Consider the following 27,242-nt stretch of genomic DNA (forward strand, 5'->3'; position numbering starts at 1 on the left):
AGGGAGAGAGAGCGCAAAGGAGAGTGAGAAGAAAGGAAAAGTGGAAAGTGAGCGAGGGAGGAGGGAGAAAGAATCTCCAGAAGATGGATAGCGGGCAGAAGAAAAGCAAGAGGGAGGAAAAGATGTGAAGAAGATAGCGAGGAAAATAAAAAACAGACAGGGAGGGAGGATGGGAGCGAGTGAGCATTAAGTGTTCAGAGAGCTCGTAGAAGTCTCTGACTCCTGATAGCCAATCGGGCGCCGCTCTGAGCCTCAGGTTTCTTCTATCAGTCTTCCCGTCGAGCACAGGTACACACACACATGAGCGCACACATCCACAGACAGACACCGAACATCAAAAAAAACAAAAACTCGACTCTGTGACTCAGAGCAGCCTCCATCATAAACACTCACACACTCTCACACAATCTCTCTCGCTGGTGCTCAGCTGTCATGCATTATTAACCCATTTTATTTTTCAACATGCAAAAAAAACAAGAAACAGTGGACTTCAGGAGGAGGCACATAACACATTCTTACTGCACAAAGTATACTGTCGGTAAGAGTGAACCCATGGGAGGGGGGAGGGGGGAACTTTAAAACATACCCTCGGACCCGAAGCACCTTTAGAAGACATCTCTCACTGCCCCTCCTCTGATGCAATGTGCTGCAATTCAAGCCTATTGTTCTCAATCCACCTGAGTGTTTGTGTGTGTGTGTGTGTGTGCGCATCACGTGTTCACATTATGTGTGTGTGTGTGTGTGTGCTGGTTAAGGCCAGGTTGGTTGCCAGGCAACACAAGGCAGCCTCAATAGAGAGGCTGTAGATTATTCTTAAACAAGACCAACACACACACACACACACACACACACACACACACACACACAAAGTTTTGGGGGCCAGCAGGAGTGATTTGACTTCCACAGATAAGCACACTGCATCACACTGAGCATATACTGGGTCTGACCTAGTTCTCATACAGTGATATTGACTCCGGTGCACATCTCTGCAGCCCAGATTTAGCACTGACATCAGTTTATCACAAGAGCAGGAATACACACACACACACACACACACACACACACACACACACACACACACACACACACACACACACACACACACACACACACACACACACACACATACACACACATAAAGACGGAGAGAGATTGAGAGGTGAAGTGTAAAGCCAAGCCCTTGTGACAACGCTGTCACTCTGCGCTGCTATCCCTCCAGCTCTCACATCCATTATTGATGCCTGAGGCTCAGCTCACAGCTCTCTGCGTTCTATTATTTATGCCTGAAACAGCTGGCGGTTTATATACACAGAGGAGCTATTCTCTATGGGAGCCTGGATGAGGGAGAGACAAAGCAAGCAGCGGGTATAGTGGGGCTCACTATCTCCATGGCAACTTGTATCAAAAGCTTTTTCAGTGCGGCACAGTTTTATAACACAGACGAAGAACTGCAGCACACACAGACGCCCACAAAGAGCCTGACAACATCACACAACAAAAGAGCGAAAGAGTCTTTGGTGTACCTGCTGATAATGTTTCCTCTGACATTAGCTGCATCCTCTATAAATATGCCTCAAAACAACAGTTATGTGTTTCTATAGCGGAGTCCCATTTGCATTAATTTACGAGATGCATATTATGGAAAAGATATTACAGCCTCCATTAACACAATCATTTCTCATCCTGTAATTTAGTGGGTGGGGACCACTTACTTGAAAATGTGCCATCTGATCCACTCATGAGAATGTGTACGTGAGCCTTTTAATGATGAAATGGTTCTGGCTCCATCTTATTTAGCATGTTCATTTTGATAAAGATGACGATACCGAGCACATAAAACACGATTAATCATTAATCAGAAAGAAAAAACTGTTGCACACATTACTGCAACAGAGAAATGACAGTAATATGTAGACTCTTCAGATTTATGGTGTTTCAATTCATATGTTTGTAAATCAGTGACCAAAGATTTATTTAGTTCCAAAAGCTCCAAAGAGCTGGAGCTAACTGTGTACAATCTAACAAAGGTTAAAATGCCTGAAAAAAACCCTTTATGTTCTCCTATTTCTTTGGATGCATCTTGAGCATTACGCTTAGATCCTGAACTACCTTATTTGTTTTTGATTTCTTCAAAATGTTTTTCCATAATTCTGATATGTGTCTTTGATGTCTTCTTAACTTCAACACCTTATGCGAAACTGCTTTGTATGAAATGTGCAGTATGAATAAAATATCCTTGCCTTGAGTGGAGTTTAAAACAATCCCACTCCTTGTGACATATCTCGCTATCCTCTAGTCCAGGGATTCCCAAAGTGGGGTGCGCGCACCCCTGGGGGTGCGCGAGCTGCCTCTAGGGGGTGCGCGAGAGGAAATGTGTAATGGCGGTCTGATGGTGTAATAATATTAAATATAAAAAAAAAATGTAATTTTAATTTAAAAACTGTCAGGTGGGACATCTGAAGCTATCAGTCGTAAAAGAGGAGAGGGACAGAGAGAGAGAGAGGAATCGGAGGCGAGGGGAACGGAGAGGTGCAGTTGGGGAGAGACCGGGAGAAGAAATCGAGCCAGAGGAAGATGAGACGGAGGAGACCGGAAAGGAGGAAGGGATAGCACAGACAAATCGGGAGCACATCGGCCCATCGCGGAGTCAAGGTGAAAAAAGAGGAAACGAGAGTGAGCATCAGACTGGGAAAAAAAGAGGAAATATGATGAAAAGTATCTGTGTCTGGGCTTCACTTGGATTGGCAACGCAGATTCCCCAAAGCCACAGTGCGTGGTGTGCAGCGAGGTTCTGGCTAACAGTCTGAAGCTCTTATTTACGTCGCCACCTGAACACCAAGCATGCCAGTGCAAGTCAAAAGCCCCTTACATTGTTTATATCGAAATTGGAGGAGTTACAAAACAGCCAAAAACAACTGGAGTCTCATTCATGTGTTGGGTCTATAAATGACGCACTACGGGCTTCATATCTGGTTACAGAATAGCAAGAAAGAGGCTACCGCACACAATCGCCGAAGACGTGAGCTCGCCAGCTGCCAGAGAGATGGTGGAATGTATGATTGGGGAGAAAGAAGAAAAAAAGTTGGACATGATCCCGGTGTCCAACAACACTGTGTCGCTGCATCGATGCTTTGTCCGAAGACATCCTGGCTTCATTAGTCGGTCATTAATTGTAAATTAAATGTGATAATCTGCCTCTGAGCCTGTGCGTGTGTGCTCGCATCCGTATTGCTCTTTAAAAGTGACGCCTTGTGTCACTGAAAGTTATTGAAACTTTGTTGCAGTGTTTCAGGGCGTTTTCACACCTTCAGTTCGTTTGCTTTGTTGCAGTTGCTCCTTTGTTCGGTTCGTGTTCACACTGCAACATTTAACAGCGGACTAAATCTTGTAAACAAATGCCACGCGCGAGCAAACTGTTCTCTCATTGGTCCGATTCTTATGCGGCTATGAAGGCTTAAAAGGCTCTGTTGCTTCTTTTTTTTTAATTTTTATTATTAAGGGGGGAGGGGGGGGGGGGGTGTGCGCGAACCCGGTCGGGATGTAGAAGGGGGTGCGCGGCCTAAAAAGTTTGGGAACCGCTGCTCTAGTCCTTGATCAGTGGGCGATGTGCTTGCTAATCCTCTTACTGAGTTTGAAAAGAAACTTATCAAAGCAAATTAACACTTTTTAATTGTCACACCAAAGAATGCTGAAAGTGGGCTAGTATGACATATATGTTCAAGAGGAGGAATTACACAGGAGGACCACACACAGCAAGGGATTAGGTGAGTTTTCCACACACAAGTTAAATATGTGCTCGTGCTCTGACCTGCTGTGTGGCGCCCTGCTTCCTGTTGGTGGCCGTGGTGGTCGTGATGTCATTCATGGAGGGGGCGGAGTCAGAGCGGTTGCCTCCAGCTGCATTGCTGGACTGCGGGGTGATGGAGGAGGACGGCATGTCGCCGACCAGTCGCGCGCTGCCGTCCACTCTGATGTGCGGATGCCCCTCGGCGGCCATGTTGAGGATGCGGAGGCCATTGTAGTAGAGTCCAGACAGCTGGCCCTGGAACATGCCTGCACTTCGCTCGACTCCCCCGACATGCACCGTCGTCTGGCTGTTGAAGATGGTCAGCTGGCGACCTACACGGACACAGGCGCACACATACGCACAGACACGCACCAGACACACAGAGGCACGCCAGGAAGGAAGGTGGACAGACACACGCAAATACAGTCACACACACATACATACCGGCGGTCACATACGTGCATACACACACACACACAAGAGTGTTTGAGTGTTACACAATCCACCACCCCCAAGCCATGGTGAGAGTATGGCATAGATTAAGCATGGCAGAGCAAATCGAAGCCGTGGAGAACCGTGGAGAAGAGCTGAGACTGTGAGAGATAAGAGTGGGAACGGAAAACAGAGAATAAGAGGAAGAGGAGGAAAGAGTGGGGGTGAAGAGACTGAGAAGTCAAGGAGGAGGATGAAGAGGCAAAGAACAGAAGGAGGAGGAAGAGGCAGCAGATGAGAGGAGTCAGTGGGTCCTGAGAAGATGGGGCTGACAGATGGTTGCGATGGTGATGGCTGTATTTGAAGGAGCAACAGACAGGCAGACAGAGAGGGAACTGTGGTAACAGCCCTATGAAGCATGCACAGGTTATAAGCTCTAGCACTGCTCACTGTTAAAGGGACTAGAGGCTAATTTAAGGACCTCTGCTGAAGTTTAGGAGGACAACTTTTACATTCTTTTTTTTTCAAAAAGCATTGCTCTATTAGTCATTTCAAATTTACATAATTATTCCATGTCACAATACTTTTTGCTTGTACTTTAATTGGATTACAAAATAGTTTGTCGACATATAATCTTTAATGAATGCTTTATCGTTTACAATTTTGACAATAAACACAATTATTTACCAGTCTTAATAAAGCATCTTTTTATCATACTATTTTCTGATTTATTCACATTTAAATCTCTCCATCGTCCCTTTAACCTGATATTATCAGATACACACTAACAAGATACGTTCACAGGCACTACAGTTTACACAGTATTACACACTACAGCTGCCCAACTTTTAAATACTTAGTTATGGATTTATTTTTAGATGTTAGTTGATGGTGCACAGTATAGTCTATTCAGCTGTCTTCAAATTGTATTTTTTAAGCTCAAAGTTTTAAGGAATTTTAATCAGGGTTTTTACCTTTGTCGAGTAGCCAATCGTCAACTACTCGACCGAGCCGATAGGGGATTCGCTGTCTGGCGATGGCCAGGCGCTCGTTATCAATGTTGCCTTTAATTTAGAGATGAAAACACAGTAGTAATTACGCACATCCAAACGTGGTACAGGAGCTGGATACAAAAAGAACAGCAATGAAAAGAAAGTAATGGTCTGCTCATTGTCAGCATGTCACTGCGTTAAGCTTGATGTGCTCAGAGAAGAGGAGTTGAATTCACTATGTTTCCAGTGAGCGGACTCTTACTCTCTGTTCATTGGGTTTAATTTAAAGAGACATTTCAGGGGTTAACATCTGCAAGAGGACAGGGAAATAATGTTACAGCTGCCACATACTGTCTATCTGACTGACTGGGTTTAGAGTTACAGACAGGAAGAAGCCTCACACACACCTCACAACAACTAGCATTTATCATTTTAACTATCAGCTACCTAAAGCCTGGACCTCATTGTGTTAAAGACTACTACCTAAGATTACCACTTTAAATGTAAAAAACAACAAATATAAAAACAAAAACTATGTTCAACAAAATACACTTTTTTCTTTTTCTTATTTTTTCCTCTCTAGTTAAACATTTAACTCAACATATGACATGTTTTTTAAATTATTATTTGACCAAGAATGCACCAACCGTTATTATTTTCTTTTACGGTGAGAAAAACAACACCTGAATTGAATATTTTCATAAATTACCTTTAACACTATTTAACAGGCCTAACATGACATAGCTGACTAATATACAAGCTATTGTAATAACTGTCTCTTTTTATGGTTTAAAAAGTCATGTTTCATATCAGATCACACATATTTCATTTCAAACACAATAACATAAAACAAAGCTTGCAATTAAATTTCTCAACCTCGGTGTTGAAATAGAAACACTGATGTGAATCACCAATCAGGAGCTGGGTTGATTTGGACTAAGGCGTAGTTAACTCTGTCCCAGGACAGGCAGTGCTGTAGAGGGTCGGAGTGTTGGGCTGATATGGGGGGGGGGGGCAGGGCCTACCTGAGGGATAGCGCTCTATGACCGGCAGGTCGTCCAGTTGGAGGGTTGCATTGCCTCCGCTGCGGGTGAACCGAATTATGTGGTACTTTCCGTCGTTGACAAACTTGGAGCTCTCCTCGATGTTGATGTCATCAGTGCCAACGTTAAACACCACTCTAATGTTGCCTTTATCCTGAGGAGGAGGAAGAGGAGGAGGAGTACAGAAATGCCTCATGAGACATTTTTATAAAAATGCAAGGATGTCATTTCTTTCTTTGTTTTTCAGGCCCTAGTTTATTGTTCTTAATGCCTCATCATTTGTGTTACCACAAGACCTTTCTTATGTTCTCCACCAACTCAAAGTCTGTTCACAGGAGTTTGAGAGTACTACTGCATGTGTAAACACATTGTATAAAGCCTTTTGTGGCTCCAGAGGGAGCTGCATGAAATCTGATTTATTTCCTCAAGTGATGGCAAATGTGTCATCAACAGTTGGAAACAGGTCTCTCTATTCGAGAAGAATATGCCAATGTATGCATTGAACATATTAATTCCTCAAGGAAGAGCAATATGTAAAATAACTTAAATGATTCATAAATATGAAAAATCACATTTTCTTTGGTCTAGTTTTTGAATGCACAGGTGTTTACTTACTATCTGCAGCTGAAGGTAGTCACCCAGGCCAGACGCGCTGTCCACCCGGAGCAGAATGGCGTGTTTCTGTTGGGTGCTGAACCCGAGGGCAAGCCGGTCTGCCCTGGTGCTGGGGCGTTCATTAGGAGGCCACGTGTAAACCACCACGCCTCCATCACGGCCAAAGATATAAGTGGTCCCAGCTGGCCCACACATATAACATTGTTTTTAATTGCAAGCAGTCTATATGCCATGAACAGTGCTATCTATCATCAGAGGTGACGTACTGCAGGTTGCACCCATAGGCCTATTTTTCTGTTAAATGTTTAATACATAAGGGGCATACTGGAAAATAATATTAAAAACTCATAAATGTCACAGTTGACTGGCCTTTCACATTTTGCTTGTTCCTCCTACACGCTAAAAAGGGAAAAAAAACCTGTATTTCCCAAACCGCTTCTCAACATTACTGCAGGAGGCTGACTGCAATAACTGACTCATAAAGACTGCAGCATACTTGTATAGTTGGACTCGATGCATGATGACTAAAAAAATCGTCAAGTATCTTCTTGTAAGGCTGCTGATGATAATCAGTTGAAAATGTAAAGAGGACATCAAAGAATCAAACTAGACATTGAGCAGGTGGTATTTTTGTCCCACTTCAGAATCAACAGTTGACAGTGCCCTCACCTGGCAGCTCTGATAAAATGCACACAACAATGCTGTGATTGAGTGTTTGAAACCAAATCGTCCTAGTGCAACAGTTTAGTGCAGTTACATACACCAGGGAGTGTTTTCTACAGTTTAGAGAAGGTTAGCCTAAGGAACAAGGGTTGACAGAGAGAAGTCGACACATAGCGTCCACAAATGAACTTTTAAACCTGACTGCTCTATGATATTTTTCTGTGAGAGAAACTGAAACGCAAAGACTCACCGTCATTGCATAGCGGACCAGCATACGACGTCATACTGCAGTCACAGGTGAAGCCCTCCCACTGCTGCAAACAAACTCCCTGATTTGAGCAAGAGTCTTCTTGACATGTAGTGCTGGGACCTGTAGTGAGAGAGGTGGCGGGGGGAGAGAGGGAGGGGGGGGGGAGGGAGGGTGTGAAAGTTAGGAGAAGATAGGCAGACATACTTTTTTGACTTTGTCTGGAGCCCAGTGTTTTCACAACAGTGTGTCAGTACTCTTTGGGTGCATTTTGAAAAGGCCCGGTAGACTGCGATGATGTTATGATTAGTAGTATTAGTAGAAAATCATTGTGAGACTAGGATATTGTGGATAGGCTCCCATTCTTTACACTAACAGGAGAGGCTGGATTATAACTATAAACTGAGCTAAAAACTAAACTGGAAATCTGTGTTATGAGATTAAAAGAACAAACTGTGGAGAGCATGCAGGTGGTGAGGCTAGATGAATGGGGCAAGGACAGGAGGAGGAGTTTAAACATAAGAGGGCAGAGTTATGTTTACAGGCCTTCATCTCAATACTCTTTCTTCAGCAGGCTGTCGACGTTCGCTCCCCGCCTTGTGCTAAAACCGCACAGGAGGAGAATGTCAAAGCTCCGAACTCAAATCTCCTTCGTTGCACTTTCAGCACGAGGCGTGGAGGAAAGGGTGTGAAATGATTCACAAGTGGAGTATTGAAGTTTAGGTTTGGGAGTCAGTAGGAGGGGTTAGAGAGCATGCTGCTAGGCAACCCGGGTGGTGGAGCTGTGGTCAACTCAAGTCAAGCGGTGGTGATGCCACTACTGTGATGAAGTCACTATGGTGGCTAGGAGAGGACAGGTCACCTCTGACCTTTGACTCTGGATCACTGGGATCCACACAACACTGGACACCACTGGGTAGTTTCAACACACGCATACCTACATACACACCGACACGCACGCACTCACACACACGCTTGTCCACACCCTCAGACACGTGTCTCACATGCGCGCACAAAGCGATATACCTTGCAAGTCAGCTTTCATCAATGTAACTTTTGTCGGCCAAACAAAAAAGCAAACAAGCAAATTAAGTTAGATGGTTAGTCAATGCACACAGATGCCTGTGAACTGCTGAAAGAGTGGGAGAGAGAGAGAGAGAGAGAAAACACAATGTGCAGAAAGATCGAGGAGGAGATGAGAAGAAAGAGAGTCAACTTTACATCTAACAGACCAGAAGCTGGGTTAGTGGGTTATCCTAATAACTGAGAGCATGAGTTGAATGAAAAGTGAAAGAAAAAGCAGTAGGGACACGGGACCGGAGCAGATCTACTGGTGTGTTTGCATCTGTGTTTGCATCTCACCTTCACAGCCTCTCTCTACTTGTCCCATGGTCGCCAGTGCATCAGCCAAAAGGTCAGGGAGCCGGCCATTTAGATCAACTGTTGCTAGGCAACCCTGAAATCCCTCGCGGGAGTGGACCAGCTTCGGCAGGTCTCGGTACATCTCTTTGGAGACGCCCCCGATGTACAGGTCACCTGACGAGGAGCAACACAATGAATGGCAGCTTCGTGAAGCAGTCACAATCCTGTGTAAAGTGGCAATGCTGCAAATATTGATTTTCATCATTGATTCGTAAATACATTATTTTTGTGATTAATTTATTCATTAAAAGGTTAAAACATATTGATTAGGGTCTTTCAATTGATTGTTTTGTTCGACCACCAACCCCGAACCCAAATATATTCAATTCACACTGATAAATAAAAGAGGAAAAGCTGCAAAACATTCACATTTTGGATCGAAAGAATATTCTTTTGTTGTTTTTTGACAAATAAAAAAAAGTGTATCGATTATGTAAAGTGTTGGCCATAGAACAATTTGACATTTTGGGAAATACACTTATTCGCTTTCTTACTGAGTGTTTGATTCGAAAATTGACACCACTCTCATGTCTGTACCCCCAGGGGACGGTTAGCTTAGCTTAGCACGAAGACTGGTAAAAGAGGGAAACAGCTAGCCTGGCTCCGTCTGAATGTCAGACAGACAGCACCTCTTTAGTTCACTGGCCAAGAAATACAGCAGCACAGAACTCATACAATATTTAACCTGTTAATTAGTGAGCTTGCTCTGAGGTGCTGGTGGCTTCATTTTCATTTATTATACGGACATGAGATAGTATCAATCTTCCCATCTAACTCTCTTTAAGCTTATTTCCCAAAATGTTGAATTTTTCTATCAATCGTTTCAGCGTAATCAGTACTTATAAGCTACTGTAACTGAGGTATCGCTGCTTGTATTTTTGTGCATACCCTTTAGGTCGAGGTTCTTGGCGCCCATGGTGGTCTGCGTGGTGACTTTGGTGTCAATCTTGACTGTGTGGAGATTGTTAGTGTCTCTGGAGATGTGCACGTTGTGCCAGTGGTTGTCATTTAGGGGACTGTTAGAGTTGCCCTTGATCAGGTGTGCACCATTGCCCAGGTCCGAGATGTAGTGTAGGTAGCTAGAAAAGGAACAAGGAAAGGAAAGAGGTGGGGTTTAAAAAAACGAGGAGAGAAAAGCGCAAATTAATCGTATTCATGATAAAGAACAACACAGGGTCAAATACTTCAGGGTATTATAATCTGTCTTCTAGAAACAGAATTACAAGAGTAGAAAAAAAGCTGCTTGACTCTGATATTTGATATTTCAGCCTCAAGAATTTTCTTTTTTTATTCATCAAGGACAATGTAAATCCCAGGCTACATTGAACATGCACATGTATTTATGCAAGACAGATATAACCATAAAGACATATTTAAACCGCATATTAATTAATCCCCCTTTAAGAACATTGCACTGACTCGTGCAATGTAAACACATTGCCCAGCTCACCCTTTAACCAGCTCTACCACTATGAAGTCATTGCCGTCTCCCCTGTTGTAGAGAACGAGACCGTCGGGGGACGTCGTCTTGAACTGCATGAAGAGGTGCATGGAGTAGTAGGCCTGCAGCGTGGGCAGCGTGACGAAACTGGAGCGCGAGCGGAAGGTGACGGGGTCGGCCACGATGCTCTTATAGCCGATAACGGCGTTGAGCTCGCAGTAGTCGATGTCGCCGTTCTTGCAGAGGTCGATGTAAGGCATGCCGTTCAGCGTCAGGCCCTGAAGGTGGCCGATGAAATTCGAGGGCACGGCAGGCATGAAGCGCTTCTCCGTCACAATACCCGTCTCCACATTGTGGAACTCCAACTGGGTGTGGTCGCCCGCCATCTGACCTGGTGGCGGGGGGGTAAACTTCAGAGGTGAGGGCTTCAAGTGGAACTGTTCAATCCTAAAACTAAAACTAATCCTAATGCTTCTTCCAACACTTGAACTAACACTGAGAGACTGCTAGAAATAGATGTAACAAACACTAACACTATAAATAAGACTACTAAATACTAGTGCTGTAAAGTTATGTTTACAGTCATAATTCTGCATGATTATTTTCACTTACACAGGCACAGATGTTCTCTAAAAAAGAAATAAAACCCTTAATGTTGGTTTTATAGCATTAAATAAATAAAAAGACAATGAACCAGCAATTTATCGTACAACATATTTTCACAAAGATGCCTACACACAGACTCAAACAGCTTGAAGGGGTAAAGGTAATGCTGCTGTGATTACCTTCAACAGGCTGCAGGTCGTCCACGGTGAGTTTGAGGCCCTTGCCACGCCGGACTACCCTCACAGTGTGCCACTCATTATCATTGAGGCCCGACCCCGCAAAGATGGTCTCTGGGCCTTTACCTACACATAGCCCAGAGCACCATTAACATAATGCACAGAGAGGCGGAGAGACACAGATAGAGAGAGAGACAGAGGAGATAGAAATCCAGAGACAGAGATAGAAAAAGAGAAGAAGAAGAAGAAGAAGCCAGGCAGGTTGAATTCAAATTTAAGGACAGAGAGTGAGGGAATGAAGGTAAATAGCAGAGGGAAGGGGGAACCATACATATCCTGGGGAGACAAACACCTCCGTCACAACGCACTCTCTCCACAGATAGACAGACAGGTCACTTTGCAGATACGGCAGCGAGACGGATGATGTGAGGAAAACAGACAGACAAACAGAAAGATTAACATAAATGGATGCCATAGGTTCCTAAGATGGAGACGGTGAGTCACAACAGGCCCACGCTGAGACAATCCATCTGTGGACGGATCGCACTGCCATGATGACCACCTACTACCCACACATGAACAGACAGAACATTCGCACCCCCTTGATTCCTCAACCGCCCCCGCACATCTAACATATACTGAATATCAGCCTGTGTCTACATGCAGGATCGTTTCCTTATTTTCCGCTAGAGCGCAATCCTGCGACCAGCCTCATGGTGGCACTAGACACACATTGGAACATCTCAGAGAGCTGTCCAAGGTGCTGATGTGCAGCAGAATGAAAGAAGCGGAGCTGTCCTCCTATGATGTCTCTCTCTCTGCCCGTATACCAACTCAGATCCTCACATAGTTGACTGCACACATTTGACACACTGACTGTTCCCAAAACCTCAGCATCCCCACTACAAGCACCCCACCAACCTTAAACACACACGCACACATTCCCCTTCCTCCTCCAAGCCCAGTTGGTTTGAGTGAGTCTGCTCACAGTGACCTATGGGTGGTAATCATGGGGGAGGTGAGAAGTAAACTGACCCAAACGGATTCTGCTGCTGAAAATGTCAGGAATGCCTACATCACTCATGGAGGCACGCAGGCAGGCAGGCAGACAGACAGACAGACAGACAGACAGACAGGCAGGCAGGCAGGCAGGCGCACACACACACACACACACACACACACACACACACACACACACACACACACACACACACACACACACACACACACACACACACACACACACACACACACAGGTAGAGAGTTAGAGAAAGAGAGGGAGGCATGCTGACCCGCAAATATAATACGAAAAGTCACTCAAAATGGCAAAATGGCAGTGTTAAATGCATGTGTGTGTGTGGCTACAAAGCTAAAAGAGTGTGTGTTGTGTGTTAGGAGAGGACACAGGGTTCCCCTGAGGAGACTCAGCTGTGCTCTGGGCATGAGCATCTCATCCTGTTACCATGGATCACTGCCTAACGCTGAGCGAAGGAGAGAATATGTGCATGTATGAGTTGATGCGTGTGTGTTTTTTCATATGTAACCAAATACTCAAAGAACGAGCAGACCGTGGTGAGAGCGAGGCAGTGATCTGTGTCAACCTGGGAAGGCACAAATATATACACACACACACACACACACACACACACACACACACACACACACACAAGCACCTATTTTGGGTCAGTGCTAAGAGTGCGTTCAGCAGCAGGGTGAGCTCGGTTTAAAGTAGAGCTACTAGCGATCGCTATGGCGGTCAGCAGACAGTCTGCGCTCTCCGCTGTTCAAACCAACAGACAACGAGGCGAGACAAATCAAATAGAATGGACCGTTTGTTACAATGGAAATAGAATTCAAATCAAATGATGACACAAGCTAGTGTATGTTATAAGAGCAGGATAATGAAAACAAAGCGTTTCATATTTCATTAGCTCCAAATAACAAATGGCTTTTCTGCCGGATAAGCCTGAAATCTCTCCCATGCCAAGGCTTTTATTTGACTGCTGAGTGGACTATTTCAGTAGCGCCTGGCTGTTAAACCATTTTTTTTCCTTCCCCCTCGAATATCAGATGTATAATTTATTGTATGCACACGGTGTGCCAGAAAAGTGGCTGCCTACTTAAATGTTCATTGAGACAATCGGTCTAAAATTGGCCGACAGACATGCGGGATAGCAACAGCGCTGTGTGGCTAATAGGGTTTCTATGGCAACTGCAGTCGTCCATTTCACCACCTCTTTGCCGTCACAGAGCAGTCGTCTCTCTCGCTCTCTCTCTCTCCCTCTCGCTCTCTCTCTCTCTCTCTCGCTTTCTCTATGGTCGTGATAGAGAGAAACTCCACGTGAGGGAATTAAACTTCATCAGGGATTCAGCTTCACTCACAGCAGCATGAACATAATCACACACACGCTGACACACAGGATAACACACTCCAGAAAACACACACATGTAGATGGGGCACAGAACAGACAGAATGCAAAGGCACTCGTAGGCAAGCACACACTAAACACGCTGAATGAAACACTTCCCAAAAATCCCTCATGTACCGTTTAGAGAGGAACAGCAAGGAAACAAAGAAAGCAACCAGACAGACGTCGGGATGAAGGTGCGACAGAGAGGTACAGCGGGATAACATGTCTTTTGTCTGTGGCATGAAAGAGAAGTAATTACCCTGCAGCTTTTAGTTGCATTCATCCACCAGTCACACCTCACACCACCACCTAATTTTACCTCAACACCTCAACCTCATTTTTTTGTCCCTCTTCTCCCCTTTCTTTTTTTTTCTCTTCTCCTCCCTTCAACCCCCACCGTCTTCTCTTCCATCTATCCTTCCTTGCTAAAATGGCCGACCTGGAAAACCCTGGCCCTCAGCAAAAATCGCACCACTCCTGTGGTGTAGCTGAACATGCAGACACGAACACGCATATGTGCACCTCCCCTGTCCAACACACACACACACACACACACACACACACACACACACACACACACACACACACACACACACACACACACACACACACACACACACACACACACACACACACACACACACACACACACACACACACACACACACTCATACACACATATAAGCACACAAACACATGGTACAAAAATATGTTGAATAAGGGATTATGATCAGATGGACTGACAAGACAGAGCGAGTGAGAAATAGTCACACACCATACACACACACACACACACTCACACACACACTGAGGAGGAAGAGGGGAGGGGTTAGGTGAGATGGAGGATCACTTACTGGCTGTACAGTTTATCCTGATACAGTCTGGAGGGAGAGCAGAGCAGAGGGTTAATGCTGCACACATACAGATACTCTCCACGCCCCTGGGGACGCACACATCGACACACCCTGCACGCATATATATATATACAAACACGCACACACACACTGCTGAGAAAACACACACTCTCCTTCGTCACAGGACCTCAAGCTGGACCGTGTATTTTCTTACAACAGTGTGTTGCAAAAAATGTAATTTCTGAGACTTTGATGTTTGGCCAATAAAGAGTGAAATCGGGATCAAGATCTTTACATTAAACAGTGACACGTTGAGGAGAGCGGTGTGTCCCAGCGTGAGCAGTGTGCTGATTGGCTGCTCTGGCCTGAGCGACAGTTTCAGTCACCAATAAAAAAGCATCAGGAGACTGAGATGGGTCATGCGTGTCTGATGACATCGAACACATCCCATAATTGTTGTCGCCCATCCAGAGCATAAATCTCCGAAAAATGTTCGGAAGATCTTGCCCCATTATTATACATCGTTTTGTTCTTCATTTACCCATGATGCCTTGGTGTGTCGTGTGGCATCAACCACAGAAAAGACGCGGCTGCAGACAACCAGAGACCAACTCATGCACCCCTCTGTTAGTCTATGTGTGTTAGCATGTATTGAATTCATGTGAAAGTGTGCGACTGTGAACGAGTGAGGCTGGAAATGTGTTTAGCAGTTGCAATTATGTGTGGTGTTTTTACCATTTGAGTGTACAGTCTGTGAGTATCTGCATTGATTGTTGAAAGTGTTAGGGATGCACAGGTCCACTGGGAGTGAGCAGAGAATGCAGCTTGAGGCTTGACCCTCTGTTCAACGCAAAAACAATGCCACTAACCTTCAATAGTGTATGTTTGTGTGTGTATTCAAAGATAACCTGTATGTGCCAAACAGCATGAATACCTATAGAAAGTGTACCTACTTTCTAGGGATAATATCATATTAATCAACATTTAATGACATTCCTATGCAAGAAATAGCCAAGAGGCCAGTGTCAGCTGCATTCCCCTGGCAGGTAATCAAACTACGTTGGAGAATCCACATAATTGTGTGCATGTGTGTACCTAGGTTGACAGTGAGGCGGACTCGGCCCCCGTCCAGCTCCAGACGAAGGGTGTCTGCGGAGTTACGGGATGTAGTTGCCATGAGAACGCCATAGGCCCGCTGGGAGCGAAACCGCAGCGAGACGTCCTCCGCCTCGGTGTGCATCGCCACAGGCAGCTGCACCTTCATAAACTTGCTGCCGTCGTACGACAGGATAGTCGCATCTGTACAAGACGCACAGAGGGGGGAACAGAAAGGGAACGAATGGACGGTTAAAAAAACAAACAAAAAAAGTGAAAGAAAAGCGGAGGAAGACGGAGATGACGGTGGAGTAGAGCGAGGTGGGTGGACACATACGATTGACAAGGAGAAAACACATGAGGTGGGAGGAGACAAAGGAAATTTGACGTTGAGTGAATCAGATTTAAATATGACGAAGTATTTTGCGGCGTGGTCCTTGTTCCCCCATCACTTTCCATCCTGAATTCATCATCACTCCCTCACAAAAGAGGATGTAAAAATAGCCGCAGCTGGTTGGCCGGCCAGTTATCCGGTCGAATCAGAATGCACGGCGTTGAGTGTCGCTGACATCCCTGACCCTGGAGTCATAATGTAACAAGCTCAGGTGATCCCGCTTTAATGTCTTTTGCATACTCATTTACATATTCATAATCTTCTCTCTCTGCTACCTGCTGGGGCCAATCCCCAACCACTAAACTGTTTACCTCTGAGAACCCTGTTTTTTATTGGCCAATTACATACACAGCGAAACACACTCTCTCCATGTCTCTGTGTCTTTATCTCCCAGTCCTTCGTCCCTTCTTCTTACATCTCTCTATTCCACTCCTCCCTCGCTATTTCTTTCCCTTTCGCTCTCCCTATTTCCGTGGGAGACAGTTGGAGCCAGGGCAAAAACAAGAGAACAGGAAGAGAGGGAGGCCTCATGAATACTGATGAGCTCGAGAAGGAGGGAAAGAGAGAGATAGTGTGCGTATGTGTTTGTGCGTGCATGTCAGAATAAGTGAGTGAATTTAAGTGTGAACAGAGGAGGGTTTAGTAAAGTGAGAGCAGGGGGGGAGAAGATAGGGACAGAGTAAGACAGAGAGAAAGGAGGGGGAGGAGGCAGAAGAGCTCGTGGCTAAAATGTAAATGGACCCTCATTAACTTGAGGGAAAAAAAGGAGGTGGTTGGCCTGTTATATCACAGATAACATAACTAACAGTCACACACACACCCGCCCAAGCACACTAAACACACACACACACGTGCACAAATTTCTGATGGCTGACTGAATGTTCCTCACCACGGCACCTGACCAAATACCAGCAAATAGAGCAGGGAGGGTTGGTGAGGAGGAAGTACAGAAAAAAAAGGAAGACAAAGTGCAATGCACACAGGCCGTGTTGCATACAGTCGCATCATTTAACACCTGGAGCACACACCAGATGTGCCATAAGCAGAACAAGTAGTGAAAGGATAAGACACTTCACGCACAAAAGAATTCTTTAAGGGAACTTGAATGTGTTGATATTAGTTTTTAAAAGGGGCCCCATTTATTTAAATCTATCAAGACTTTTCTCTGTTTTTAGATTACCCTGTGGTACTCAGCACAATCATTTTTACCTAAAAACACATATTTTTGGATTATTATCAATCATTTAAATTTAAAACCATCATTTTGACTGACTTATTATTAGCTCGTATTTTTTGTCAATCTTTAGAAAAGCTGAATTGTTTGGGAGAAATATGAACTTTAGTTAAAGGAGGGACGCGTAAAGGTCAACTGTATATTGCAATCGGGTTATCCACAACTATTTGGAGATGGAGAATTGAATTTACTGTAGAAAAATGAAAGAGTGTAGAAATATTTGCTGTATCGTACTGAAAAGGGAGACTCAAACGTTTACGGCTGAAAGGTTCAGATGAAATTTTCATACAATTCATCCATTGTTTTCTTTTCTTGGCAGGAGTGGGCTTCCATAGAGAAAGCAGGACAAGCAATACAAAAAAAGGTAACCCACCAGTGTGAACAGCAAGTGAGCAGGAGGAAAGAGCTGGAAATGTGTTGCACAAATGTGTCGCTAGAAATATGTGTGTGCGATCTTTACAAAATAAAAATCCATCTTGGAGCCAGAGCGTGGCGACCATCTTTGTTCATTAAAGAAGAGAGAGAGAGAGGGTACAAAGGAGAGAGAGAGAAAAGGAGGGAGGAGAAAAAAAGGGAGGGAGAAAAACCGCAGGTAGATGGCGTAAACACGGCCAATCACTCTCTCCATCTGCTTCTCCATCTGTGCTTCCTTTAATCCACTGAACCACCAGTTAGTGACCCCTCAATGCACACAAAGAGGCATGAAAACAGACAGAGGAAGGGAGGACAGAGCTAAGAGAAAGAGAGAGAGAGGGTGCATTGCTATGATACACTGCGGATGTTTGTCCTCCGAAATAAAACATTTTCATATCAACACCTTTCAGAAAGTGTGCGTGCGTGCGTGTGTCTATATCTCCTGTTAGATGATAGTGCAATCATCACTTGAGACGCGTCAGCAGTTGTGGCACAAACAACATTTCTTCTCTTCTCCTTGTCTGACTCCATCTCGCTTCTTTCAACAGGCCTGTATCAGTCCCTCTGCCAATCTTTCCTCCGTTCAATTTCTCTCTCTCGGACTGAATTCATACCTTTTCTCATAACTCTCTCTCTCTCTCTCTTTTTCCGTCAGACTCTCTACTCCCATCTCCCATTCCTCCTCATCGCCTCACCTGCTGTCATATGGTGGTTCCGGCCCAGTGGTTCCACCCTCCTCGGTCACAGCTCCTGCTCCCCTGCTTTCTGCACATTTCCCCTCCCATCGATTCCCAGTCTCTACATCCATAGCAGTCCAATAGACCTGTCAGCAGCTCTGCTACCTCCCACCTCTTCTCCTTTACCCCCTTTTGATCTTCTCCCTTACCTGCCTCCATCTTACTATTGTCACTTTCATACAGAATATGTGTGTTTTTCAAACAGCCAATGACAGAATATATGATTATTTTGTTGTTGTTGTTCTACAAGCAGGCTCGTTTTGCCCTTTTTCTTTTGATATCCACATTTCTCTAAAGTACCTACTTCCTACCTGCCACTTTCTTTTTCATTTTCACCTTCCTATTCTCCATCACCCAGGACGAACTTACCTAAACTCAATCTGCAAGAATTTGTATTTGACTAGTTTAGCCACATTTCTATCTGCCATAAATCTGTGTGAGGGTACCTTTTTAGCACGTATCAGAGTAAGTACTAAGTGATGTAATCTGGATCAGGATTGACCTTTCAAAGGAAAAAAAGCACAACTTAAAGGTATAATGAATAAAGGTTTTATCGCCCACTATAACTGATGATCATAATATATTTTCAGTGATTGATGGAGTTATTTCTGACTTTAAAACTTTTCACACCACCATCTGTCTTCTGTCGCACATCTCTTTGGTATTACTCAATGTTCTCAAGCCAAAAAGCGAATGACAAAGCTGTCATTATGACTGTATTTTGCATCATGACATATTATTGATTTTTCACAAAATGTTGCTGGATGGTGACTGTAATGAGCCAGTTTTACTCATCTCTCGAGCATTCATTCCAAATTACTATACAAGCTGCCAAAGTGTTATTCTCGTCCTTTCCCTCCGCGCCCTCCAGCCGCGTCATCCTCACCTCTCTCACAGGCGCGTCCCAGGTATCCCGTCCCAGAGCAGTCGCAGACGTAGCGATTCCACCCCTCCCTGCAGATGCCGTTGTGCTGGCAGGGGTTGGACAGGCACTGTTTGGGCGGCTCTCTCGAGCACGAGGGCTTCACCCCCACTGCTCTCTGGGCCTCGGCCAACCGCCGGATGTCTTTGCTCTGCCCGTCCACAAACAGGTCTCTGATGCAGCCAACGTAACCGTAATTCAACAGAGCCGTCCACACCTGAGGAAGACGTCGCCAGTGTTGAGTGGTTTCACATGAAGGAATTTCAGCACCATTTGTTTCAGCATTTGGTGGTAAAATGAAGCCATCAAGTAGCTTCTTCAAAGCACAATTAAAAGCTAGAACTGCCAGCTATTTCTTGACTTTTTTGTCACACTTTCACCCTGAGAGCTTACTTGTACTCCTAAATTAATTATATATATATATATTTCTACTCCAGTGTAACTATTATTAGGAACAAAATGTACTAATAATATTGCGTTTCTTTCTTTTTGCGATTAATCTGACAATTATTTTCCCGATGCATCAATTAATCGTTCTATCTACATAAAACACAGTGTCACAATATCCTCGAGCACAAGGCGACGTCATCCAATGACATTTTTTGCCTAAAAAATGAATTCAATGATTATTAAAATAGCTGCAGATTAATTTTCAGTTGATCGAATGATCAATCAATTAATCCTTGTCTCCACTCTTGAACAGTGGTATTCACGTTAGTTGTCAATAATAATAAGAAAGGTCGCAAAACCATATCATAAAAGAAACTTCACTCAACTTAAACAAAAGAAACAAACATCAAAGACAAATTGGATATCTCAATGGCAGAAGAGCACAACATGGTTGAATAAATCTAATATCATTTAATTTAATCTAAAAGATGACGGCAACAAAGTTAGACTAATTTAATATGGAGGGTTAGAGTGCCTTACTACGGAAAGTACATCAAGCTGCAACTAAGGATTATTTCATTAATCTGGCCATTATTTCCCGAATTGATTGATCATCGTTTGCTCCATAAAAACAAAGACAGTGAAACATGCATCTCACATCTTCTAGAGCTCAACCAACAGTCCAAAATCCCAAAATACTCAATTTACTATAACAGACAAGAAAAAAACAGCAAATTCCACCATTTCAGAATCTGGAACCAGAAGCTTGGAAAATAACTTGAACGGTTGGTTTTCTGTCGAGTGATTAATGAATTAATTGACTGTTTTGCTGCAGCAGCTCTATGCTATCGACCTAAGTATTTTGTACTGCAGACACACAACATCAACACACACACACACACACACACACACACACACACACACACACACACACACACACACACACACACACACACACACACACACACACACACACACACACACACACACACACACACACACACACACACACACACACACACACACACACCTCTGTAGGGAAAATGAGTCCAGCACGTTCTTCCGGTAGTCCTCCGAGGTACAAAGTCTCATCCAGGTCCAGGATCTCGCTGTCACCCGGAGCCGTGTACGCTGTTCTCACACTGTTCACCGAGATGGTTCCTGGAGACGTCAAAACAACATCAGCAATCATTATGACCTTCAGTGTGAACATCCTCATCACCACCACCGCCATTATGACTACCATCATCATCTTTATCATCATCACCCTTCCCCCTCATCTTTCTACTCCTCCGTCAACATCACCACCACTCATTACTTCTTTAATCAGAAGCAATGGAATGAAACTGGCCATAGTCATCGGTCAGCCCCTCTAAGTCCATACAGGGTTAAAAGTGCTATCTCCAACATTTTGTCACCAATGAATGATTAATCATCTCTTTTTAGACATTGGAACAGTTACAGTAAACGATCAAGATTCTTAAAGAAAGGACTGTCAGCTGCTGCTACTGCGGGTTTCTCCACAGTAATTAATACTGGCATGAAAAATATAATTATACGATGACAAAGATTTAAAATCCTGGTGTTGTACATTTGGCTCATGTGTTCAAAGGACCAGGATAGAATACATGTAAGAAGAAACAACAATAGGCATTGTGTGAGTATGTTTTATGCATCGCCCCACAGGAAGCATGAAGAAGAGGCTCCCAACTGCTTCAATCATAGTCTCAGTGTTGTCGTAATAACACATTACAATAAATGTGGTAGTGCTACTGTATGTCAATTGTGTTAAAAGTGGTCCGCATAGAACCCTTACAACTCAGTTTGAATCAAATACAGGCAGCAGACGGGTGGCAGCAGCCGCCTGGCCTCGCTAGCCTCGTGCTTACTATAAAAGGCGGAAGCACAAACTCGCCTATCCTCCACCTCCTCCTTAACACCCTCTGTGGTCAGGGTTAGCGTCAGAGCTGAGAGAGCTGCGAGTGTACCTGAGCGTCCGTCCCTCTGGAAGTCCACATGATACCATTCTCCGTCGTTGACCTTTCTGTCCATAGCCTTGGTCTTGGTGGTTCCCGAGCCCATGTCCAGCAGCAGGTACAGGTGACCATCCAGCATCTCAATGGCAAAGAAATCCACCTGCAAGTCAAACAGACAGGGTATTAATATTCTGCAACAAGACACGTTGATTTCTAGCAATAAAAATGCTAATTTTCGCTGAAAGTTACAATAAGGTGATTGGGGCTGGAGTCTAACCATTTATAATCAGGTTCTTTGAGCAACCCCATTCAATTTTAGCAAAGACTAGTATGCTTTTTTTTTTTTAACTACATTTGACTCGTGAGGAATGGGGATTTCTAGATTGTCTTAATTCTGGAGATCCAACTCAATTTAACATTTCAGGGACAATCAGGAATTAATGGTGTACAGGAGAGGATGATTAAATTCATAATTCTTTTACATCTACCATTCTGGATTTTTTTTTGCACAGAGTAAAATCGCATACGTCTTTGCTTTCAATCGCCAAATTTAATAAAAAATGCTGTTCAATTTTGTACCTGCTAGACTAATGACATTCCCATCAGCCTCAGCTGGATTTTGGGTTTAGTGCTAATTATCAAACGTTGGCATACTAACACGCCAAACTAAGACGATGAAGATGGTAAACATCATAACGTCAGCATGCTAGCATTGCCATTGTGAACAATGCTGACGTTGTTGGCATTTAGCTCAAAGAATCCCTGTGTCTAAGTCCAGGCTGTGGACGGTTAGTCATGTTTATTTTAGTTTTAAGTTTTCCTGGGTGTTTAAAAAAGATATATATATATATTTTCACCTTGAGTGTAGGAGGCGTGCGTGGGTCCTTGCGTTCCTGCTGCCGGGGTTTGCCATGGCTGAAAAGCATCAACCCGTTCGGCTCCGTGGTCCTGAAGTCGAACGAGATCGATCCGGCCTTCTTCGCTGACCACTTGCTCAGTGCCACAAAGGACTCGGGGGTGTCAAAGGTCACGGGGTCCAGCGTGGCCACACTCTCGCACTTAAAGGACACCACCCCACTTACCTGGGGCAGGAAGAGGAAAAATAAATGAATGTTTAGGGGTTCAAGCCTTCAAAAAAGTGGCGAGTTAAACTGATGCCCATGTGAACATCAAGACCAAAATGGTTCCTTTGTAGCCTGGGATTGAAATTAAGCCAGTTGCTTCCAGGTGTAAACGGACTAAAAGACAAAAGCTCGGGGCTACCTCTCAAAAACATAATCCCATTTACTTAAAATTCCTACATTACAAATATCACAGGGCCTGACAGGAGGCTGTGATACAAAATAATCTCTGTGTTCTGTGTAAAAGAGGATAATGTACATAATGTTGAAAGTACACACCTTCATCTTTGGGTCTCCCTGTTTAGCCAGTCTAGACAGCTCCAACCGTACATCATTGTTCTTGTACACCACCTTGAGGGGATTGAAGGGAAAAGAACGACACATTTATTCACCTTTGGATTAAATAAACAACAAGCCTTTATTTTCTTAAACGTACCGTACTGTATATAAATGTTGTGGCACAGAATTGGAATATTGTCATTTTTCTTTATTTAACCTTTTTAGCAAGCAAAAACAACAAGACACACTTTGATCAACCTTTTCAGAAGCCAGAAAAGAAGAGAATGCTGAAAAGATAAAGAGGGAACAAGACACCTAAAATATGACCAGACATCCATTAATCTTTCAACTCAGAAAACATATTTTTGAAAGTGTTTTTATATGAAAGTGACAACCTTTAAAGCAGCGAGCCACTCCAGCCTCATCTTAACTCCTATTCGTTCCTGCCACTTGCAGGATCGCTTCTGCTCTTTCTCTCCTCTGCCCTTTTCTGTTTGTCTCTCTTTCCTTTCCCTGACACAGTACGCTCTCTGACTGAGCAGCATCGAGTGTAAGGAGCGTGCTTGTGCTGAGCATTTTGATGTCGAGAGAGACGGGCGCACACAGGCTCGGCTTTATTAATCCAGACCTCTTTCTATGACCTGTGATCAACTCGGCAACATCACATTTCCTCTCTGTATCGGCTTTTCACCTCTGTTTTGAATTATTGTTTTGTATATCATGTGCTTTTGTGTCTGCGTGTAGGGCAATGAGTGCGATTCTTCAATAAAAGTGCTGCAAGTGTGCAAAATGGTGTTAGCATTCGCCGCGATCGCTCATGCTCGTGATTCACTGCATACATCTTAATTTGCTCACATGGATTATCATATCATCGTATTAAGTATGTAAATGTGGCAGTGGAGGGTTCACTATGACAGCGGCAGCCTCGTTTAAATGCCATCAGTCTTAATGAAGCAACACAGAGCGCGCATTCACCACCGATACAGATAGCTCTCTGTTTGGCACATCATCTGTCGGCTTGTTTGGTTGTTTGTTTACGCCTCTGCGTGAGTCTGTGTAACTGAAAGGGAGACTCCGGCTGTGTGTGTGTGTGTGTGTGTATATAATGGGTGTGACAATGTATTTGTAAGTCTTGTTGTTGTATCAGGTGCTGTGTGTGCATTTGTGTGTTTATTTGTGCTCGAATATTCTTGTCTGTGTGTGCTTTGGTGGGGATAATTGTGCATTTCAGCACATGTACGCGCATGCGCACGTCTGTGCGCGCTAAAATCGAGCTTATGCGTACGTGTAAGTGTATCAGTGTGTCAGTGTGTGAGTTTTTGTTGTTGCAGTGTTGTGGCCCATTTCAAGCAGTGCTGTATCTACTCCCTCAACGACACTCATCACTGATTCTCTCTGATGCTGGGGAGGGCGTGTGTCCATGTGTGTGTGTGCCAAATGGACGCATTTCTGTGTATGTGTATGTGTGTGTTATCTTTATAAGATAATGTGTAGAATGTTGGCGTGATGTGTGACAGAAAGGGAAGGAAGGAAGAAATAAAGTAAGAAAGTAAGAGAAAAAGAAGATATGACTTTCTTAAAACTTGAGAGTATAGAAAAGCTGTGCAGCATGAGTGTATGAACTAATTAAATATTTTTATTCAATGTCTCATGAAATTACATTGTGAAGAAATGATCACGTACATATTATATCAGCAGCTCATTCAGTCTAAATTCAGTCTAATCAAATAATTCTGAGCAAATTGTAGTTAATAGCCTGATATAAAACAGTTTGACTCATCTGTAATTTTGCAAACATTTGCCTTATTGCAGTATACTGGAAAAAAAGAATCGAGTGCTAGTACGTCTAACGTGTTATACACACACATGCGTTCATCATGCAAACATCCCACCTCTTTGAGACAGCCCATGAAGTTATTGCTGACTGGAGAACCGGGCAGGTCGGCGGTGCTGGGGCTCCCTCCCACGTAGAAGAAGTCGTCAGAGCCCAGCATGGTGTAGTCCTCCTGGGTGTAGCCCGTGGTGGTCAGGATGCCGTCCACAGAGATGGTCACCTACACAACAAAGCACAGGGAAAGGACACGCTATATACTCACACCAAAGGCAGCGCTAAGCGCTAGCTCGGCGCTGACCAGCCAAATTAGCCCCCGTTACTCTGGTAACCAATGTGTATACATTGTGGTGGGAAGAAGGCCTGATTGGTTTGGGGGAATTGGCTAGTTGTGCTGTTGGGCTTTGTTTTGGTGTGGATCAGTGCTAAATGTGTGGTGTAATCGAGTGGTGCTGCCTCTCGCCTTTGCTTGTACTGTCATTGGAAATATGTTGCTATTTACTGCTGAATGCCACTCGCTCACTCTGCCCACAGCTAGTAGCTCTGTAGCACCTTCTACCACTTGTGTACTCCAACAGGAATCAGACCATGTAGTCCGCCTGCTTCAATCTGTCTAAGTCTATTGGTTAGAACAACAAACTAGATCCTGTCAGTGATTAACAAAGATTCACTGATCTCCAAAGCTTCAGTGCCACCACTGGTGGACTGTGACTCTTCACACCCAAACTTCAAAACAAGTCTGTCATTCTGTCCCTGCGTTGCACTGACTTCCCAAAACCGACTAAACCAACGTTGCATTAAAAGGCTATCTACATCCTCTATGTCCGCTAATGCAACCTTTACATTAAATGTTTCCTCCTTATGTGTCTGCCACAGACTCTAAGCTATTTTATCTTAAAAGTAGAAGATGCAGATTTACTTCCTAATATACTAACAACTTTCCTTAATTCTCCACCTAAAGTGAACCTGATGCTGGTACTCTTATAATCTAACCAGCCTATTCTGCTGTATAACAGCCGACATGGGGCTTTTAGCTTACACTGGTTCCCCAACCCTGTCACATAAATGCGTCAGAGTTAGTGGTATGTTATTACCCTAATATTCTACAGTACATTAATGACCATGTTCAACTGCCCATAAAGGTTGTGAGTGTTTACTTTCCATCTACAGTAAGTCTCCTCTCACTGAAGGTGCTTATCATTGCCGGGCAAACTCGCCCAGCCAGGCAGGTGTTAGTAAAGTCCCCGCAGGCTTCTTCGTGCTTTTCAGTAGGTGTTATTGCTTGTTAGTAGATGTTAGTTGTTACACTGCTGGCAGCCACAGTAGTGCTACTTGTGTCAGGCCAAGCTGTGTTGGGTTACTGAGGTTAGGGTTAATGGTTTTCAATGCTGTTAGTAGTTGCGATGACGTTATGTTTGTTGTGTTGTTAGGGTGAGTTGTGATGATGGTGTTAGTTGGTTTGTTTGTGGTCTGTAGGGGGGGTTTGTTAGATCAGCGATTCCGAAAGATATGTCACATGAACGAACACAGACATATTGATGTACACACACAGGTGTTAGATGGGTTAGGGCTCATTCCACACGTACACATACGCACATACATATAAATAAATACATATATGTACATATATACATATATATATATACATAAACATGCAGCCTGTTCCTCTCTCTGCATGCAACCACTGGCAAAGAGGACACAGTAGATACAAAAACCGAGGACAGGATGAATCAGTGGCACCATGGAAAACATGCAGTGGTAGAGTGAGAGTGGAGGACTGAAAATCCAAAGAAGAAAAAGAAAGAAAAAAAAGAGGGGGGGAGGAGGGAACTCTCTATCCATTTTATGGACCAATCAGAGAGGGGAAGGGCTTCTGAGTCACGCCATGCAGGAAGGGGGGCTCGCCATTTGCGTGCAGGTGAGGGATGAACCAATCAGTACACGCCTACATGTCAGTCACAGAGAGATGGGGTGAAAAAAACGGTAGAGAAGGGGGGAGGGGGGGGGGATTTCAAGAAAAAAAAGTGGTTGGCAAGGAGAGGGGGGGGGGGCTTTTTAAGCGTAAAAGATTACCAACCGCATTTATCCTTTTAGTGGTTTAGTTTTGAAGTCTATGGTTCAAAAAGGAAATAGACACGGGGCAAACCCAAACTAAGAAAC

At 44.1% G+C, this 27,242-nt stretch overlaps 1 protein-coding gene across 5 annotated transcripts in view; it reads right to left on the reverse strand.

The window, feature by feature from the left end:
• nrxn1a (neurexin 1a) overlaps positions 1-27,242 on the reverse strand; it is a gene marked incomplete at its 5' end in the record, with an annotated part of 51,431 nt that overhangs the window by 4,801 nt on the left and 19,388 nt on the right. For 3 of the 5 annotated variants that reach the window (XM_079293866.1, XM_079293864.1, XM_079293868.1), the window contains 17 exons: positions 3,809-4,119; positions 5,194-5,283; positions 6,237-6,408; positions 6,870-7,051; positions 7,783-7,902; positions 9,142-9,315; positions 10,090-10,280; positions 10,652-11,033; positions 11,428-11,550; positions 14,690-14,716; positions 15,785-15,988; positions 19,450-19,702; positions 20,906-21,036; positions 21,864-22,011; positions 22,709-22,933; positions 23,252-23,323; positions 25,144-25,305. In XM_079293866.1, coding sequence (XP_079149992.1) covers positions 3,809-4,119; positions 5,194-5,283; positions 6,237-6,408; positions 6,870-7,051; positions 7,783-7,902; positions 9,142-9,315; positions 10,090-10,280; positions 10,652-11,033; positions 11,428-11,550; positions 14,690-14,716; positions 15,785-15,988; positions 19,450-19,702; positions 20,906-21,036; positions 21,864-22,011; positions 22,709-22,933; positions 23,252-23,323; positions 25,144-25,305 — 2,967 coding nt within the window. Of the gene's footprint in view, positions 1-3,808; positions 4,120-5,193; positions 5,284-6,236; positions 6,409-6,869; positions 7,052-7,782; positions 7,903-8,805; positions 8,833-9,141; positions 9,316-10,089; positions 10,281-10,651; positions 11,034-11,427; positions 11,551-14,689; positions 14,717-15,784; positions 15,989-19,449; positions 19,703-20,905; positions 21,037-21,863; positions 22,042-22,708; positions 22,934-23,251; positions 23,324-25,143; positions 25,306-27,242 lie in introns of all 5 variants that reach the window. The other 2 variants (XM_079293867.1, XM_079293865.1) reach the window with 2 other exon arrangements.

The sequence above is a fragment of the Melanostigma gelatinosum genome (genome assembly GCF_949748355.1).
Source record: "Melanostigma gelatinosum genome assembly, chromosome: 21".
NCBI classification, from domain to species: Eukaryota; Metazoa; Chordata; class Actinopteri; order Perciformes; family Zoarcidae; genus Melanostigma; species Melanostigma gelatinosum.